At 42.9% G+C, this 19,680-nt stretch overlaps 1 protein-coding gene across 4 annotated transcripts in view; it reads right to left on the bottom strand.

The window, feature by feature from the left end:
- LOC140494170 (E3 ubiquitin-protein ligase DZIP3-like) overlaps positions 1 to 19,680 on the bottom strand; it is a 119,444-nt gene that overhangs the window by 97,970 nt on the left and 1,794 nt on the right. The window contains exons 1-3 of one of the 4 annotated variants that reach the window (XM_072593271.1): positions 18,911 to 19,091; positions 11,796 to 11,829; positions 6,438 to 6,600 (exon numbers count right to left, since the gene is read on the bottom strand). In XM_072593271.1, the coding sequence (XP_072449372.1) occupies positions 6,438 to 6,600; positions 11,796 to 11,817 (185 nt within the window). In that variant the 5' untranslated portion in view covers positions 11,818 to 11,829; positions 18,911 to 19,091. Of the gene's footprint in view, positions 1 to 6,437; positions 6,601 to 11,795; positions 11,830 to 16,188; positions 16,246 to 18,765; positions 18,853 to 18,910; positions 19,092 to 19,680 lie in introns of those variants that run through there. The other 3 variants (XM_072593270.1, XM_072593269.1, XM_072593272.1) reach the window with 3 other exon arrangements.

The following is a 19,680-nucleotide window of genomic DNA, read 5'->3' as shown; positions in this document are numbered from 1 at the left end:
AAATGGTATAATCCCCAGAGATTTTAAGCAAAAAAAAAGAGCCCACCTTTCCAGAGGGTTTTGCAAAATGCACCTATAGGCCTCAAACAACAAACAAAAAATAAATCAGCCATTTGTGGCTATATCCATTATTTAAAAATGGCTAAGAAGATTTGAAGGGGCCACTCAGTTGTTGAGATTCGGGCAGGGCTCTGTGGTAGACACTGCTGCCTCAGAGCTCAGTATGCCAACTTTGGGAAACCCTGCTCCACACCAAAGTTGTTTTGACTGAACCTTCCAAACACGTGACCTCCACTAGCTGAAGGACAATTGCATGTGCAAGCAAACATCAGCACCTCTGAGATCCTCTTAAAGGCACACATCACTCTTAGGTGAGCATCTAGGTGAGATATTACTAAGTTGCTGGCAACTTTCCACTGGGTGACACTCTTGCTTCCAAGCTATAACGATTAGAGCTCAAGTCCCACTCCAGTGCTTGAGCACAACAGTCAAGGACAGAGGGATTGAGCTTCACAAAAGTGGATGTGGGAAGGATGTGTTTCCACTTGTGGGTCAGTACAGAACTAGGAAGTACCATTCCATTTCCAAAACTGAAGATCGTGTCAGAGTTAATGTCTCAAGTCCATTGTGACTCTTCTTGAGAAATCAAGGCTTGAAACATTAACTGTATCTGTCTCTACTGATGATGCCAGACCTGCTGAGTTCCTCCAGCATTCCCCGTGTTTGCTTCCGATTTCCAGCACCCACATAGTACTTTACTTTTGTTTGAGGAGACTTTTTGTTTGACTTTTAAACTCTACCTCAGAACAGGGCAAACGTGGAGTCACTGAATATTTTTAAGGCACAGATACATAAATTTGTGTTAGGCAGGAGGAATCAAATGTTATGAGGGTAGGTGGGAACGTGGGATTCAAAACAGAGATTAGCCATGATCTTACTAAATGGCAGAGAAGGCTCTTGGGGTAAACAGCCTATTCTATTCCTTTTAATAGGAATAATGCACTGTTAGAGATGCTGCCATAGAATCTTAGAATCCCTACAGTGTGGAAGCAGGCCATTTAGCCCATCAATTCACACTGGCCCTCCCCCCAAAGTGCATTCCACCTCCTACGCTATCCCAGTAACCCCACATTACCCATGGCTAATCCACTGACCCTGCACACTATGAGTAATTTAGTTTGGCAAATCCACCTAACCTACACATCTTTGGACTTTGGGAGAAAACCTGGAACACCTGGAGGAAACCCACACAGACACACAGAGAACATACAAACTCCACATAGACAGTCACCCGAGGCTGGAATCGAACCAGTGTCCCTGGGAGGCAGCAGTGCTAACCACTGAGTCACCGGTATCCTTTGGAGGAGACATCAAGCTACCTACACAGATTGGTGCAAATGATCCCACAAAGCCGACCAGGGAAGACATTCCTCATTCCCTGGTCAATATTTAGCCCACATTCAACGTAAGAAACAAACTGCCTGTCGAGTCATTCATCAGTTTCCTCATTTCCCCTCCTCTCACCTTACCCCAGTTCAAAACTTCCAGCTCAGCACCATCCTCATGACCTGTCCTACCTGCCAATCTTCCTTCCCATCTATCTGCTCCACCCTCTGACCTATCACCTTCATCCCCACCGCCATCCAGCTATTGTACTCTTTGCTACTCCCCCCCCCCCCTCCATTTATCTCTCCACCCTGGCAGCTCCCTGCCTCCATTCCGGAAGACGGGCTTTTGCCCGAAACATCAATTCTCCTGCTCCTCGGATGCTGCCTGACCTGCTGTGCTTTTCCAGCACCATTAAATCTAGTCTCTGGTTTCCAGCATCTGCAGTCCTCACTTTTGCCTGTCTAGTCATTATCATACCGCTGCTGGGGGTGCTTGCTGTACACAATTTGAGGCCATGCTTCTCACATTACAGCAATGACTACATTTCAAGCCAGGTGCCACATAAATGCAAGACTTTACTCTTCTTCTTTCATACTCACACACACACACACACACACACACACACACACACACAGAGTACATCAGCTGAGAGTCTCAGATCTCTGGGTCAAATTCCTAACTGCAGCAATGTAGCGAGTCACCGAGTAAAATCTCTTCTTTAGGGCAACAAGAAATGGGCAACAAACATTAGTTTTGTCAGTGACACCCACTCAAGAATGAATAAAATAAAGATGATAGATAACTGGCACAGATGAAGATAAACTGGATCCGGATTTCCAACTCCTGTAGTTCGCAATTATTTCCAACCCCCTTTGGGGAAGAGTTTAGAACAACTGGAAGAATTTTTCCAGACTAATTAATCACCTGCTTTCAGCTGCTCAATGATCCTTCTAACACCAAAGGTCCATTATCCCTACTTGAGCACAAGGCCATCCCAGCTCAGAGCTACCTGGGCTTTGTCTCCTGTAGTAAACAATCTCCAAATAAGCTCACCAACAGGTAGAGCAGGGTGCAAACTCCAAATTTCTTGGGACAATAAAATGGTATTTGCTGAGAGGTTGCAACAGAATCCAACTCCCAATTGTCACAGCTAAAGAGTTTGATGCAAAGTAATTGTCCACAAAATGTTTTCCTTTAAATTCAGTCAGGAACACAATGTTCCAACCAAGTTGCAGGATTTTGTTTTGAGGGGAGGGTGGTGGTGGCAAGGGAAAGGATGTGGGGATGAGCCAAATGTTTTTGTTTAAGGCAGACCAATCTAGGATTCAGGGCCTAGTTTAGGCTGCCAGAGGTTTTGAGCCACATCTTTGGAGATTAAAAAAAATGACAAGCGAACAAAGCAAGGTGAAAAATGCGTTCATGCTTTGAGACCAGGCTGTGACGCATGGGCTAATCACCCTTGAAAGAGTAAGAACTTCCGAAAATAAGAAGTTAGAGCAGGAGGAGGCCATTTGGCTCTTCAAATCTAGCCCACTGGTCAATAAGCTCATGGCTGATCTGACCTGACCTTGACCTCCATTTTCCTACTTATCTCATATTATGCAATAGTTGTGTCCCTACCTCTGGGTCAGAAGGTCCAGGTTCAAATCTCACCCACCATAGACAATATATTGTAACACATCTGAACAGGCTGATTAAAAATATCTACACCAAGGCGTGGTTTTATTTTAGGGTTCTGACGGTGCAGTGGTAGTGTTACTATCTCTGAGGCAAGAGACCCAAGTTTAAGTGCGACCTTTTCCAGGGGGGGTGTAATAATATCTCGGAATAGGATGATTAGGAAATATCTGGATTAAAATCAAAAGTCTGTCTATATCAGCCTTAAACATATTCAATGAACCCAGTCTCCTGGTTGGGGGGCGGGAATTCCAGACACTAACAATCAGAGAAGTAATTCCTTGTCATCCCTGTTTTGATATGAGAGAAGCCTGATTTTGAAAGGGTGCCTCCCCCCAACCTTGGATCTCCTAGGAGAGGAGACTCAGCATCCACTCTGCCAAGCCCCCTCAGAATCTTGTATGCTGCCTTTTTGACAATGCTCTGGGGACCAAGACTTCCTCCTCTACTTACAACCCTCCAGGACTATACTGGAGTCTCCATGAATTAAAGCTTAATCTCTTCAGCACTGGCGCAACCAACCAGAGTGAAAACGTGCAGAGGTTTTGTTCAATTTGTTTATTGGTTGTAAAAATAGTGGTGACCGAGAATAAAGGCTATTTGACTGGGTAAGGTGGTTGGATGGGGGAGGGGGACTTCACGTGCTGAAAGATCCAGGAATACATCTAACCAGAGTAAGCAACCTTGTGTACTAACAAGACAAAGAGTTGAAAGGTACAAATTTTATTTTTATTGCACACAGTCATTAACTGGGTGTTTAATTTTAACATAAAGCAATGGGTGTGAAAATTGCCGCTGGAACTCCTACACAATCTCCACAATGCTCAGGGCACAGCTCCAGCTCCTTTTGTCAACAGATTCGATGCAAACCAAGATATCACTCCTGTCTAAGAAGGACAGTGACAGCCTTCCCAAGGAACACAGCAACAGGAGAAGGTGAGATTTTGGAAGTGCTTTTATGCTAAGAGAGGGACTAGACTAATTATGTAAGGCATTGTTTAAGGGCTGACCTAATAACTCAGTGGTTGTTAATGATAACTCTATGACAAGAGTTGACTGATGCAGATATTTTCCTAATCACATCTCTTATTACACATCTCTTGAGCAGTTGGGCTTGAGCCCAGGGCTCCAAGTCCAGACATAGGGACATTCCCACAAGTGGATCAAGAGCCCTGCTTTGACTGATGCTTGGGGGACAAGGAAAGCACGTCACTTCCTGGAGGGTTAACAAAATTGGACTGAAACAACAGAAAGGAATCCTGTTTTTATTTTCTTCTTCCCACTCCCTATTCTGATTCAGAGCCATCGTTGTTCAATCCCTAAACCAACTCTTAATATTAACTTCAAGCGTTTCAAGAGAAGGTTAAGGGTGCATACCATTGGTGTACAACATATTAAATAGCGTGTAGAAGACAAACCCGGAATGATACTTTAGAGATTATCCTGTGCTGACATCATGGTAGCCAAGGAGAGGACCACCAAAGCTCAACTCTCCATACATAAACACTTCCCAGTCTAGATCTGAATGTGACCAATAGCTCTGCTTTAAATGTCCTGTCCTGCCCATTACCCTCAGCATTCACTCCTTCACTACTGACACACAGTGGCAGCAGCTGGTACTATCTACAAGATGTACAGTACTGCAGCAACTCAAGGCTCCTTCAACAGCACCTTCCAAACCTGTGGCCTTTACCTCGAAAAACAAGGGCAGCAGGTGCATGGGGACACCACCACCAAGCCCCCCTCCAAGCCACACAGCATTGTGATTTGGAACAATATCACTATTTCCTCACTGACACCGTCTGAAATGTCTGGAACTCCCTCCCTCAGCACAGTGTGGGTGTCCCTACGCCATATAGAATGCAAAGGGCCAGGAAGGTGTCTTATCAACACCTTCTCCAGGGACAATTAGGATTCAGTGACAATGCTGGCCTAGACAGCAATGCCCACATCCTGTGAGAGGAAAAGGAAAGAGAAATTCCAAACATTAATTATCTTACAATTAAAAAAAAATTCTTGCTAATTTATCAGTTCTAAATGCAGCTTTCACTAATTGAAAATCATACCCTCTGGTCTTATTAACTCAAATAACAAGGAAGTCATATTCAGACTAAAGGATGACCCATTGCATCACTGCATCTACAAAACTTGACTCTAGTACTGTCATGCTCCAAGGCTTTCATCCCATTTCCACCAAAGGTCAAGACCATCCCCAGCGCAAGAGTAGCCCAATGCAACTGTTTCGAACTCCAACAGGTGCAGCTTACACAGCACTTCACTGTCTGTGCTTAGCTCTAAAGCTAATAAAAAGTACACAGCAATTAAACACAAATAGGAAAAGAATTGTATATGTACAACAAAGCTGATTCATTTATGGTTTCACACCGTAATTAAAAACGAAAATTGCAGAATGCAATCCTAAAAAAAACCTTTAGAAATCCTACAAAAGCATTTCATAAAAATGGGCTTTGACTTATTGAGTCACTGTAATTCAGTGGCTCTGATGTTGTCTCATACGTGGCATTTAACACCACTATTGCTACAAAACACTCTCTTCTCTGACTCAATGCGACCTGCGCTATGGAAGATGTACGAATATATCTTAACATTTTTACAACACAGTCAAAGAGACCATTCAAGCTGTCACATTTGTATTATCCTGCTGAATCAATCCTATCCTCTTCACCCTACTCCCAGACCTCCTACTAGAAGCTGAACTGTATTATAACAGGGATTAAAACATATTCATATCAGGATTTAAATGAAAAGATGCAATTAAAATATCTGGTTTCTTTACAATGACATTTCCTGGAAGTACGTGTTTCTTCTTATTTATTAGAATCTACTAAAGATTAAAAGCTGATAACAGATTCTTCCATCATCCAGGAACCATTGAAAAGTCACACACTAAACAGGAATCCTTTAACACTGCATTACTAATGAGCACATTGAGGACTAAGAATGTAATTTCAAAGACTCCAGTGATTTGTATTCACTGCTGTGGAAATTAGACATCAAGTGAAATTGACACCAAATACACACAGTTATGTGTATGTGTCACTTCTATAACACCCATGTCCATGAGGTCACTTCCACCTTATCACCAATACAATTCAAGCGGTTTATAGTGAGACTCGGGATTTAAGAGTGGAAGATCACATTTATTCAAATTTTGCTGTTAATTGTAATCTGAAGCAACCTCAAGAGTCCATTCGTCTGGAATCATTGACAGGTACACCTGTATTTCTACAGTATCCTACACACGTGACTCCCAAAGATGCTGTCAGTTACAGAGAAGAAATGATGGAGAACATTAGTAATTTCAATCTGGACCACGGCTCTCTTTAATTTTTTAAAAATACAAAACTTACACTTTTTTACTGAGCAGCAGTCCTTCCTGGGCCCACTTGAGGTATCTTGTTGGCTCATGTTGCTGACTGAAGAGGAGCTCATTAAATGCATTTATAAAAGTGAGGTGACAGTGTTGCAAATAACGCTCTGATGTCATCTTGCACCAGTCAGAAGCCATCTCTTCTAAAGAAATGAGAAAACATGGGAAAATTTGAATACAACAGGATGTGAGGAGAATGACTTTTATGTTCACCCATTTGAGTTTTAAATGGCATATTAATATTTCCCATATGTAACTCTGGCACCTTCAACTTCAGTTTATTAACAGGGGCTTACGTTTTAAGTACCAAAATTGGCAACTTAGATGCTTGCATGTTCTCTCAATCATTGATATTACAATATGCTCATATTGGAACCATATTGAGTTAGAATACATTGCACAACAATGGTCTCAGCTGCTGTGCCTGCCTCTACCACACAACAATCTGTGTTTGCAGCAGGCACTCAAACACAGTATCTCTTCTCCTGCAAAACCAAATTTACAATGCCCTGCATTCTGAGGCCAAACTTCAGGACACAATATAATCTTTCATACTGTAGACTTTGGATTAATGATAGAATACAGTGCTGGAAGCCGAATTATTTAATGGTTCGTGGTCTGCCTTGAAACTGTGGTATCCTCACCAAAGAACAGTTGCAGCACAATTCTGGGCTAGAACAGTCAACAGAGAATGTGGCACATTAATACAAAGCAGACAAATTCACTTGGTTGTTGAATCCACCATGCGATTTGAATCACCCATGATGGCTTCAATTCTTGCTCCCACGTCATTAACTGGCATTCTGCAATGACCTATCATTGGCCCCCCCTCCTCTTTCTCAAATATGCACTGCCCCTCAGTGACATACCTGAAAGTCAGTTGTTGAGTGTATACCGACAGAACTGAGCTCCACCTCATCACCATCTTTCTTGACCCCCCCCCCCCCCCGGCCTTGCTAAGTGATCAGACTGCTTCTCTAACACCCTGAATTGGATGGGCAGAATTTTCTTCTAATTAATGTTGGGAAGACTGATGACATTGTTTTCACACCCTGCTCCAAACTCTATTCTCTAGGTACTGACTCTAGCTTTCTACTTGGCAACTGTCTGAGGTTAAACCAAGTCTATGTTTACAGCCTTGGGTGCCTTATGTAACCTCATGATAATCTGCTGACCATATAGCTGCACCATCAGGAAGACCAGTTTTTTTCCACCTTGGTAACATCATTTGATTTCACCCTTGCTTTGGCTCATTTGCTGCCAAAACTCTTTTTCCTTCTTTTATTCCCTCGATACTTTGCTATTTCATCATACTCCCGAAGCATCTCTGACATTCAGCTCTTCATAAAATTAATGCGAACCAAAGTATAACAGCACATCTTTAGTTTCACTAAGTCCCGTTCACTTAGTGCCCCCTGCACTCACAGACCACACTGACAACACCTTAATTTTATAAATCTTTGCTTGTTTTCAAATCCCTACATGGCCTGATCCCTTCCTGTCTTGGCAAACTCCTCCAGGCCCTCAAGTCTCCAAGATATCTGCTCAACTAACTCTGGTATCTGAAGAATTCCTGATGTTAATCACTCCTTCAGTAACAGCTGTGTCTTCAGTTACCTTGCTCCAAGTTCTGAAATACCTTCCATTCCACTTTCAAGATACTTCTAAAAACTGTCTCTTTGGCCTGGATGACTGTCATATTTTGCAATTATAATGCTCCAGCAAATTACCTTGAGATAATCTATTGACATTCAATAGAAATTGTGGTTGATATAAAACTGAACCACACAGACCACAGCAGTCTCAGATACCATCCTTACCTACATGAGGTAGCACGGTGGCACTGATAGCACTGCTGTCTCACAGCACCAAAGAGACCCTGGTTCAATCCCAGCATTGGGCAACTGACTGCAGAGTTTGCACCTTCTCCAGTGTATGCATGGGTTTCTGATAAGTGCTCCAGTTTCCTTCCAAAGTCCAAAGACGTGCAGATTAGATGGATTGGTCATGATAAATTGTCTCGTAATGCCCAGGAATGCGCAGGCTCATTGGATTATCCATGGAAAATCAGAAATAAGGTGGGCGGGAATCTCATTGGGATGCTCTTTGGGGGATTGGTGCACAGTCGATGGGCCAAATGGCCTCTTTCTGCACTGTAGGGATTCTATAATTCCAAGTGAAGAGTGGTCTTGGATCTCATGGAGCAGTGTGTAGTGCCACTACGTCTGGATCAGAAGCTATGGCTTCAAGCCCCACCTCAGAATTTGATGGCCATGAAAGGCAACCAAACACATTGATAAATCAATCCATAAATCTTTCCAAGATGCCTACTCTAGGAGCGAGAGAATTTCTTGGTTACCCACCACCATGTGGTAGCTGCAGCATAAGAGCCTCTCTATAATAAAATATTTTTTCTCTCACACACACAGGTTAAAGCTAACACCTGGAGCAGCATTTAAACAGCCACAATCACAGAAATATAGGGTTTGATATGGCAGCTGCAGACAAACAGAAATGAAGAACCTACCTTAAAATATTTAAGACAGACAGAGTCATAGAGATGTACAGCATGGAAACAGACCCTTCGGTCCAACCCGTCCATGCCGACCAGATACCCCAACCCAATCTAGTCCCACCTGCCAGCACCTGGCCCATATCCCTCCAAACCTTTCCCATTCATATACCCATCCAAATGCCTCTTAAATGTTGCATTGTTCCAGCCTCTATCATTTCCTCTGCTAGTTCATTCCATACCCATACCACCCTGTGCAAAAAAGTTGTCCTTTCACCCTAAACCTATGCTCTCTAGCTCTAGACTCCCCCACCCCAGGGAAAAGACTTTGCCTATATACCCTATCTATGCCCCTCAATTTTGTAAACCTCTATAAGGTCACCCCTCAGCCTCTGACGCTCCAGGGAAAACAGCCCCGGCCTGTTCAGCCTCTCCCTATAGCTCAAATCCTCCAACCCTGGCAACATCCATGTAAATCTTTTCTGAATCCTTTCAAGTTTCACAATGTATTTCCAATAGGAAGGAGACCAGAATTGCATGCAATATTCCAAGAGTGCCTTAACCAATGTCCTGTACAGCCGCAACGTGACCTCCCAACTCCTGTACTCAATACTCGGACCAATAAAGGAAAGCATACCAAACACCTTCATCACTATCCTATCTACCTGCGACTCCACTTTCAAGGAGCTATGAACCTGCACTCCAAGGTCTCTTTGTTCAGTAACACTCCCTCGGACCTTACCATTAAGTGTATATGTCCTGCTAAGATTTGCTTTCCCAAAACGCAGCATCTTGCATTTATCTGAATTAAACTCCATCTGCCACTTCTCAGCCCATTGGCCCATCTGGTCAAGATCCTGTTGTAATCTGAGGTAACCCTCTTCCCTGTCCAATGCACCTCCAATTTTGGTGTCATCTGCAAACTTACTAACTGTACCTCTTATGCTCGCACCCAAATCATTTATGTAAATGACAAAAAGTAGAGGACTGGTCCTTGTGGCACTCCACTGGTCAGAGGCCTCCAGTTGGAAAAACAACCCTCCACCACCACCCTCTGTCTTCTACCTTTGAAACAGTTCTGTATCCAAATGGCTAGTTCTCCCTGTATTCTGTGAGATCTAACCTTGCTCACCAGTCTCCCATGGGGAACCTTGTCGAACACCTTACTGAAGTTCATATAGATCACAACTACCGCTCTGCCCTCATCAATACTCTTTGTCACTTATTCAAAAAACTCAATCAAGTTTGTGAGACATGATTTCCCATGCACAAAGCCATGTTGACAATCCCGAATCAGTCCTTGCCTTTCCAAATACATTTACATCCTGTCCCTCAGGATTCCCTCCAACAACTTGCCCATCACTGACGTCAGGCTCACTGGTCTATAGTTCCCTGGCTTGTCCTTACCACCCTTCTTAAACAGTGGCACCACATTTGCCAACCTCCAGTCTTCCAGCACCTCACCTGTGACTATCGATGATACAAATATCTCAGCAAGAGGCCCAGCAATCACTTCTCTAGCTTCCCACAGAGTTCTAGAGTACACCTGATCAGGTCCTGGGGATTTATGCACCTTCACCCATTTCAAGACATCCAGCACTTCCTCCTCTGTAATCTGGACATTTTGCAAGATGCCACCATTTATTTCCCTACAGTCTATATCTTCCATATCCTTTTCCACAGTAAATACTGACGCAAAATACTCATTTAGTATCTCCCCCATTTTCTGTGGCTCCACGCAAAGGCTGCCTTGCTGATCTTGGAGAGGCCCTATTCTTTCCCTTGTTACTCTTTTGTCCTTAATACATTTGTAAACATCCTTTGGATCCTCCTTAATTCTATTTGCCAAAAGGTATCTCATGTCCCCTTTTTGCCCTCCTGATTTTCCCTCTTAAATATACTCCTACTTCCTTTATACTCTTCTAAGGATTCACTAGATCTATCCTGTCTATACCTTACATATGCTTCCTTCTTTTTCTCAACCAAATCCTCAAATTTCTTTAGTCATCCAGCATTCCCTATACCTACCAGCATTTCCTTTCACCCTAACAGGAATATACTTTCTCTGGATTCTCGTTATCTCATTTCTGAAGGCTACCTATTTTCCAGCCTTCCCTTTACCTGCGAACATCTGCCCCTGATCAGCTTTTGAAAGTTCTTGCCTAATACCGTCAAAATTGGCCCCTCTTCAATTTAGAACTTCAACTTTTAGATCTGGTCTATCCTTTTCCATCAACAATTTTAAATCTAATAGAATTATGGTCACTGGCCCCAAAGTGCTCCCCCACTGACACCTCAGTCACCTGCCCTGCCTTATTTCCCAAGAGTAAGTCAAATTCCTCTCCATCTAAACCTTTAACACTATGGTAGTCCCAGTCTCTGTTTGGAAAGTTAAAATCCCCTACCATAACCACCTTATTATTCTTACAGAAAGCTGAGATCTCCTTACAAGTTTGTTTCTCAATTTCCCTCTGACTATTAGGGGGGTCTATAGTACAATCCCAATAAGGTGATCATCCCTTTCTTATTTCTCAGTTCCACCCAAATAACTTCCCTGGATGTATTTCTGGGAATATCCTCCCTCATCAAAAATGCCACTCCCCCTCCTCTCTTGCCTCCCTTTCGATCCTTCCTGTGGCATTTGTATCCTGGAACATTCAGCTGCCAGTCCTGCCCATCCCTGAGCCATGTTTCTATAATTGCTATGATATCCCAGACCTATATTCCTAACCATGCCCTGAGTTCATCACTTCTACCCCAAAAGAAATTCCAATGATCCAAAAAAGATATCAAAATTATATCAAAAATGATTTTTAAAACACTTACCAACTGATATTGAAGACCTCATGGTCACAGATTTCTGTAATTAAAAGGTTCTAAGTTAGAATGATGCATTCAAATATTGCAAGTAGTGGAAGTAAAGACACAATCAACAACCAACTTTATAACTTTACAAACGTTTTCCTGAAATAGCTCTAATATTATTCAAACACACTTCAATATGTGTTAGGCAACAGGACAGGATGGTCGGGTGGTCAAGAAGACATGGGATACTTGCCATTATTAGTCGAGGCACAGAATACAAGAGCTGGGAGGTTATGATTGAGCTGTATAGCGCATTAGTAAAACCACAGCTGGAGCACTGTTTGCAGCTCTGGTAACTACACTATAGCAAAGACGTGATTGCACTGGTGAAAGTGCGGAGGAGATTCACCAGGATCTCGCCCAGCTACAAAGAGAGGTTACATAGTTTAGAGCTATTTTCCTTGCAGCAGATTGAAAAGTATGAAGAGCATGGATAAGGTCAATAGGAATAAACTTTTCCCCTTAGTAGACCAAAGAGAGTGTGGTGCTGGAAAAACACAGCCAATCAAGCAGCATCTGAGGCGCAGGAGCTGCCTGACTGGCTATGCTTTTCCAGCACCACACTTTTCAACTCTGCTCTCCAACATCTGTAGTCCTCACTTTCTCCCTAAGTAGACCGGTCAATTAACAGAGGTCATGAATCTAGGGTAGGGGCAAGAGGTTTAGAGGGTATTTAGAAGGAATTTATTTTATCCAGAGGGTGATGAGCATCTGGAAATCCCTGCCTGAAAGGTTCATCAAGGTAGAAATCCTTAAAAGTATTTGGGCAAACACTTGAAATTACATTGCATAAAAGACTATGGACCAAATACAGGGAAATGGGCTTAGAATAGATAGGTGCTTGATAACTGGTGCAGACTCGATAGGATGAAATTCCTCATTCTGTGCTGTAATACTGCATAGCTCAATATCTAATATAACACATACACAAGGTATTATAGTGGTTCTTTTAATGGCACATGATGTTGCTTTTTGGTCTTATTCCTGAACTTTCCCATGAACTAGAAACAGCACGTGAGAAGAAGTAGAACATTATTACAGACTGCCTCAAGCCAGCGTACACAAGGAAAAGTGACCACAGTCTAACCAGGGCTTCTCTGTCATCAGAGAGGGACCATGGGTGGTGGTTTACCTTAAAAGTCCCCACACTTTGGGCAAGAGGAGAGGTTGAGAAGCAAAGTCCTTCACGGTAACCTCAACCATTGCAGGAATGGAAACTTGCTGTTGGCTTCACACTGCATTGCAAACCAGCTGTCCAACCAACTGAGCAACTAACTCCAGAGCCTGGTACAAAACAAATTAAAGATGACACTCCAGTGCAGGTTTGAAGAAATTCTGCACTGTTGGCAATGTTACCTTTCAGATGAGGTGCTAAATCTCTGCTATCTGCCCTTTTAGTTAGACATTAAGAAACTATCATGGGACTGCTTTACAGAAAAGCAGGAAGCTTCTCCCTGGTAAGCAGTTTTGGACCCCTTATCCAAGGAAGTTTATGCTGGCTTTGGAAGGGTCCAGAAGAGGTTTACAAGAATGATCCTGGGGATGAAGGATTGTTATATAGGCAGCAATTCAAGCCTCTTTGTCTGTACTCTATGGAGTTTAGAAAGATGAGTGGGGTTCTCACTGGAACTTACAGAATACTGAGGCCTGGGTAGAGTGGGAATGGAGAAAATGTTTCCACGAGTAGGAGAGACGAGGACCACAGGGCACAATCTCAGAGTGAAGGGACGACCCTTTAGAATGGAAATGAGGAGGAATTTCTTCAGCTACAGGGTGATGAATCATGGAACTCATTGCTGCTGAGGGCTGTGGAGGCAAAGGCATTGAGTGTCTTTGGTACAGAGATGGTAGGTTCTTGAACAGTAAGGGAATCGAGGGTTACAGGGAGTAGGCAGGAGAATGGGATTGATAAACATATCAGCCACGATTGAATGGCGGATCAGATTCAATAGGCCAAACAGTCTAATTCTGCTCCAATATCTAATGGTCTCTTATAGTGTTGTAACCAACATTAATGCACCAAACAACATCACAAAAACAAACTATGTGATCATTAACACATTGCTACTTGAGGGATCTTGCTGTGAGGAAATTGATCGCTGTGTTTTCACAGTGATTACAATTCAAGAACAGATCACGGTCTGTAAAATGCTTTGAAATAACCTCAGAATGTGAAAGGAACTACACAGATGCAATTTTTTTTTAAATTAAAGGAGAAAGTATATCTTGACAACTACAACACAAAAATCACATGATGTTAAATGCTCAGTGAGGGCTAAACTGGGTGAGTTCTGCCAAAGCAGATATCAAGCTGGGCTTCAAGGGTCATTACAAGTCCTGAATCACTCAACAGAAATTCCTGCAAAGGGTCTGAGTAAAGGATCAGATTCAATTGTGATGCACACATGGTCAAATAACTCACAGTCAAGGCTCACATAATGAATCATGTTCATCTTAGCAAGGTTCTGAGATTGGTGCTGCTTGTGAAACTATACTCCCAGTAAAAAGTGTTAACCTCAACAGGAAAGGAAATTGGCAAATAAAAGACCAAACTGTCCCTTCTAAAACTCTGTTACAGGCATTCATCCAATTAGATAATAAATAGTCTTTATTTCTAAAACCAGATAACCAAGGTCTGCTAAAGAATAAACCTTCAGTTAGAGCAAACATAAATTAATACATATTCTGCACTAATTTCCATTTTATAAATCCAGAATCAATGGAAGAACAATATAACTTTTGACTACAATCAAAACATGTAGAACAGACAAGGTTTAGACTAGATGTTAAATACTTTTAAAATAACATTGTTTGTCATTTCTTCAGTTGATTTGTAAACAAGGGTTAGATCTCCAAAGTGCTGCTTATAGAGTCATAGAGATATATACAGCACAGAAACAGACCCTTCAGTCCAACTCGTCCATGCTGACCAGATATCCTTACCTAATCTAGTCCCATTTGCCAGCACTCCCTCCAAACCCTTCCTATTCATATACCCATCCAGATGCCTTTAAAATGCTGCAATTGCGCTAGCCTCCACTTCAGGTATAAACTCACAACGCAATTGATTTATCAATCAATTAAAATGTTGACGGGCCAAAGACTACTTCTTGTTGTGGGGCCTTAGTTTTCTCTGTTTTGTTCCCCAGCACAGCTAATTGGGCTGAATGGCCTGTTTCTGTGCAGTATGTTCTGTGCTCACCTGCCAAGTATCTCTGTTAAAAGTGTATATGAGGATGTCAGATTAGTTTTGCCTGGCACGTCAAAAGAGACTCCCGATTGATGGAGTAAAGTAAGGAACCAAGTCCACAATGGACCATAGACATTTCTCTTCATTAAAGAGAGACAATCGCTTGAGAATAGTTTAAGGGTATCCATTCTATAAGATAAAGAGGCAGGACCTCTATGAACTACCACAGCCATTACAGGGATCCAGCCAACTGAGTGAACCAACCCTCGGTGGAAAAAAAACTAGGGGGTCACCAAAGCTTCTGCAATTGAGCCTGCCTTCAGGTCGTGAAAATATAGCAAAGAAAGATAGACATAGAATGCTTTCATCATCTGGTAATGCACAAAGCAGGGGAAAAAAAAGGAGTTGGCTCTGCTTCTGTAGCTTGCATCTCTTAGCACAGGTTATGAGCCTGTCCCCAGAGGGAGGAGAGATATGATGCTGCATCAAGCATGACGGCCAACCAGTAGACCACTCTTACAGTCTGCTGTCAACGTATGGGCAGGACTTGCAGATTAACAATCAACCTTCCTGGCCATCTTGTTATGAACTCACCTCCCTCAACCATCAAGTCTAGGAGGAGGATTGCAACATGGCATTTCTAGCTCAGCAGCAGAGACTTTACCCACTCTGTCACCACAGACATCTGAGAATCAGACCTTGCATTTATTCAGCGGTATTTTTCCACAATCCAAGGATTTCCCAAAGTGTGCCACAGCCAAAGAAGTACGTATGAAGTGCAATCACTTGTAATTTAGGCAAAAGCGACAGGCAGCACGGGTTACAACTTCCCTCAAATTGCAATGAGATCTATGACCTGATCGCTGGGTTCAACAGAAACAAAAACAGAAGCTGCTGGAAAAGCTCAGCAGGTCTGGCTGCATCTGTGGAGAGCAATCAGAGTTGACATTTCAGGTCTGGCGACCCTTCCTCAGAACTGAAGGTTTTCCAGCAATTTCTGTTTTTGTTTCTGATTTACGGCATCTGCAGTTCTTTTGGTTTTTAACTGGGTTTAACAGCACTATTTTTGAAAACTATCCTGCATTTTTACTTTTGCAAGAAGCAATCTTTTACATTAACAATGTCTCTGGGTCAGAAAACATCTAAGAAGAGAAACAGAGTTACCATTGCAGGTGAGTCACCCACCATCTGTCTGACCTGGTGAGCTTTTCCAGCTTTTTGTTTTGTCTTGACTTCAGATTTTCAGCATCTGCAGTATGTTGCTTTTGGAGATCATTTACTTTCACAGTGTACCATCTTATTCAAAAATGACAACGTGATACACTCATTATTGCAATGAGTGAGAGCCAAGGTTAGGTCATAGAGTCATAGATGTACAGCATGGAAACACACCCTTCGATCCAACCCGTCCATATTGACCAGATATCCCAACCCAATCTAGTCCCACCTGCCAGCACCCGGCCCATATGCCTCCAAACCCTTCTTATACATGTACCCATCCAAATGTCTCTTAAATGTTGCAATTGTACTAGCATCTACCACATCCTCTGGCTGCTCATTCCATACATGCACCACCCTCTGCGTGAAAAGGTTGCCCCTTGGGTCTCTTTTATATCTTTCCCCTCTCACCCTAAACCTATGCCCTCTAGTTCTGGACTCCCCGACCCCAGGGAAAAGACTTTGCATATTCATCCTATCCATGCCCCTCATCATTTTGTAAACCTCTATAAGGTCACACCTCAGCCTCTGAAGGGAGGTTTTAAAACTTTAACCAGTCTCAGGAATAACAGCGTTCCAGTGAGGAAGGCTTAAAACAGGATAGTGAATGACTCCAGATGTGAAATGTTGTTTAGCTTTATTCTGATAGAATCATCACTGGGATGAGGCGATAGCTGGTTTTTGTTTAAGTCCACTTGCAAGCAGGAATGAAGTAGCAAATGACATACAGCAATAAAATTTAGGAAAAATGTCAAGTGTTAAACCACTTGCCCCGGCCTGGGATGGTTTGTTTCCTCCAATAGCGAGTGAAATTCTCATGGATTAGCGGTGGTATGTATCAAAAGGGCAGCACAGTGGCTCAGTGGTTAGCAACGCTGCCTCACAGTGCCAGGGAACCGGGTTCGATTCCAACCTCAGGCAACAGTCTGTGTGGAGTTTGCACATTCTCCTCAGGTCTGCGTGGGTTTCTCCCACAATCCAAAGATGTGCAATTAGGTGGATTGGTTATGATTAATTGTCCCATGGTGTTCAGGGATGTGTAGGTTAGGTGCATTAGTCAGGGGAATTGGTCACTCTTCGGACAGTAAGTGTAGGCTTGTTGGGCCGAAGGGCCTGTTTCAACATTGTACGGATCCCATATAAAAGAAAATACAGCACTAGGAAAATACCACACAACCACCTGACAAAGGACCAGTGTTCCAAAAACTAGTGCTTCCAAATAAACCTGGTGTTGTGTGATTTTTAACTTTGTACACCCCAGTCCAACACCAGCACCTCCAAATCAGGAAAATATTTGGCATTTTACTTTTTGGCTAATATAACCAGCTTGGCACAACAGCACCTGTGTTCCTGGTGACTGGCCTGGATTAGAAATACCGATGGAAAGAACAGACCTGCATATAAACAACTCCAAAACACGCTGGGATAGAAAAAAAAACATGATATGGGGAAAAAGGTAAATGAAGAAAAAGAGTGATCACTGCTTTTTAGCTGACAGTTTCTCAGAGTGAGAGTGGGATGTAACTATCCACATGCAATATTCACCCCGAACAATTTCAAGCATCAAACAAAGCCCTTCAAAATTACCAACTCAGTGTTTGAGTGCAGTGCCAAGGCTTCCTCCCCCTGTGCAGGACAGAGAGGGTCCTGCATGGTCAGAAATGGCATTTTTCAAGTCAGGCCCTCTCAGGTTAAAAAAAACACAATGACATCATTTCAAAAAAAGGACAGAGAAGTGTTCCTGTGTCCTGGTCAATGTTGGTCACTTAATCAACATCACAAAGTCATCTGTTTTTGGTCTTTTTCCTATTGTTGCTTCTGGGGAGCTTGCTGAGCTCAAATTGTCCCCAACATTTGGCATAATACATAAGCGACTAGGCTTCAAAAGTACTTCATAGGCTGCAAAGCTTTTAAAAACGTCACTGGTGTGTCACAAAAGGCGCTATACAAATGCAACTGTCCCTTTCCTATGCATTTCCACGACACCTGAGAGGCAGTGCTGGGGCAGAGTTCCAGGGACGCTAAGGTCATGGCTCCAAACCAATTCCCACACATGCAAGCTGAAACCGAGGGACTTTAAAGACAAAACACTCACAGAGAAGATATTCCTGCAAATTCAAACTGCACTCGGGCAGAACTCTTTCCCGTTCCACCTCACCCATCTGAACCTGGCCAGATCAATCCCGCTACGCCCCCCCCCCCCCCGCCTACCCACCCCTCCAAAATAAAAGCCCCGAATGACTTTCAGATAGAAAGAGGGATGAACAAAATTGCTACCCTTAAATATTGGACTTAGGTTGGGGCGGGGGGTTTGAGAAAGCGAGAGAGACCTCCCAAAATTGTAACTGCTAGATCAGTTAGAATTGAGAAGGGGGAAAGGTGGAGGTTGATGTGGATAATCTTTCACACGCTGGGAGACCGAGGTAATTTCAGGGTTTTCCCCCTACTCGCTACAATGTAACCCGCGGGCAGTTTGATACATCGCGACGCTCTGAAACTGAACACGCTGCCTGCTCTCCTCACCATATGTCGCTGCAATTTCACCCACGGATATCTGTATCTCTCCTCTTCTCATCCAACTAGAAAAACCCACACATACACATACACACCAGAACTAAAGCTATCGCGAGCATTCAGACAGGGAAAATAATTAAAAGAGGCATTGCACCTTCTGTTATTCAGAACTCCAAATGTGCTCCCTCTGGCATTTTTTTTTTCAAGAAACGATCTACATGCTTTAGCGAGGCACTTTTATTTTAAATTTACCCCTCGGATTTAATTACTGTCTACGGACTGAAATTACACTGCCAATCCTGGTTTGCTCCTCTTGTGAAAGCCCACGTCCTCTGAAAGAGGAAAGGTTGGGTTTTGCTTCCAGGTCAGTTCACAACAAAAAAATAATATGGTGTCACCTAAAGGGAGTGCGGTTGTTTTGAAAGAGGAGATTTAGCTCCACTGAATTCCCATCGGGTGACTTCTATTTTTCTTTGTCATTGAATGTAGGCGTCACTGGTAAGGCCAGCATTATAGCCTATCCCTGATTGCCCTTGCCATTTCAGAGGGCAATTAAGAGTTAACTACGTTGCTGTGGGTCTGCAGTCACCTGTAGACCAGACTAGGTAAAGACCGTAGAATTTAAAATTTACAGAACAGAAAAAGGCTATTCAACCCATTGTGTCTGTACCAGCAGATTCCCCTCCCTAAAGGCCTTTAGTAAACCAGAATGGATTAATTCGAGTATCCATGATTGTTGTCATAGCCACCATTGCTGAGACTAGTTTCAATTCTAGCTTTATTAACAATTCAAATTGTACCAGATGCTGTGGTGGGATTTGAACCCATATCCCCCTTAGTATTAGCCTGAGTGCCTGGAAGGTGTTCTATTCTTCCCTCTGATGCTCCTCTGGCCCACCTTGAAGAAATTTTGATCTTCTCTCC

This window comes from Chiloscyllium punctatum, chromosome 23, assembly GCF_047496795.1.
Source record: "Chiloscyllium punctatum isolate Juve2018m chromosome 23, sChiPun1.3, whole genome shotgun sequence".
NCBI classification, from domain to species: domain Eukaryota; kingdom Metazoa; phylum Chordata; class Chondrichthyes; order Orectolobiformes; family Hemiscylliidae; genus Chiloscyllium; species Chiloscyllium punctatum.
Note: the sequence above shows the minus strand (reverse complement) of the source record. Positions and strands in the feature narration are given on the sequence as shown.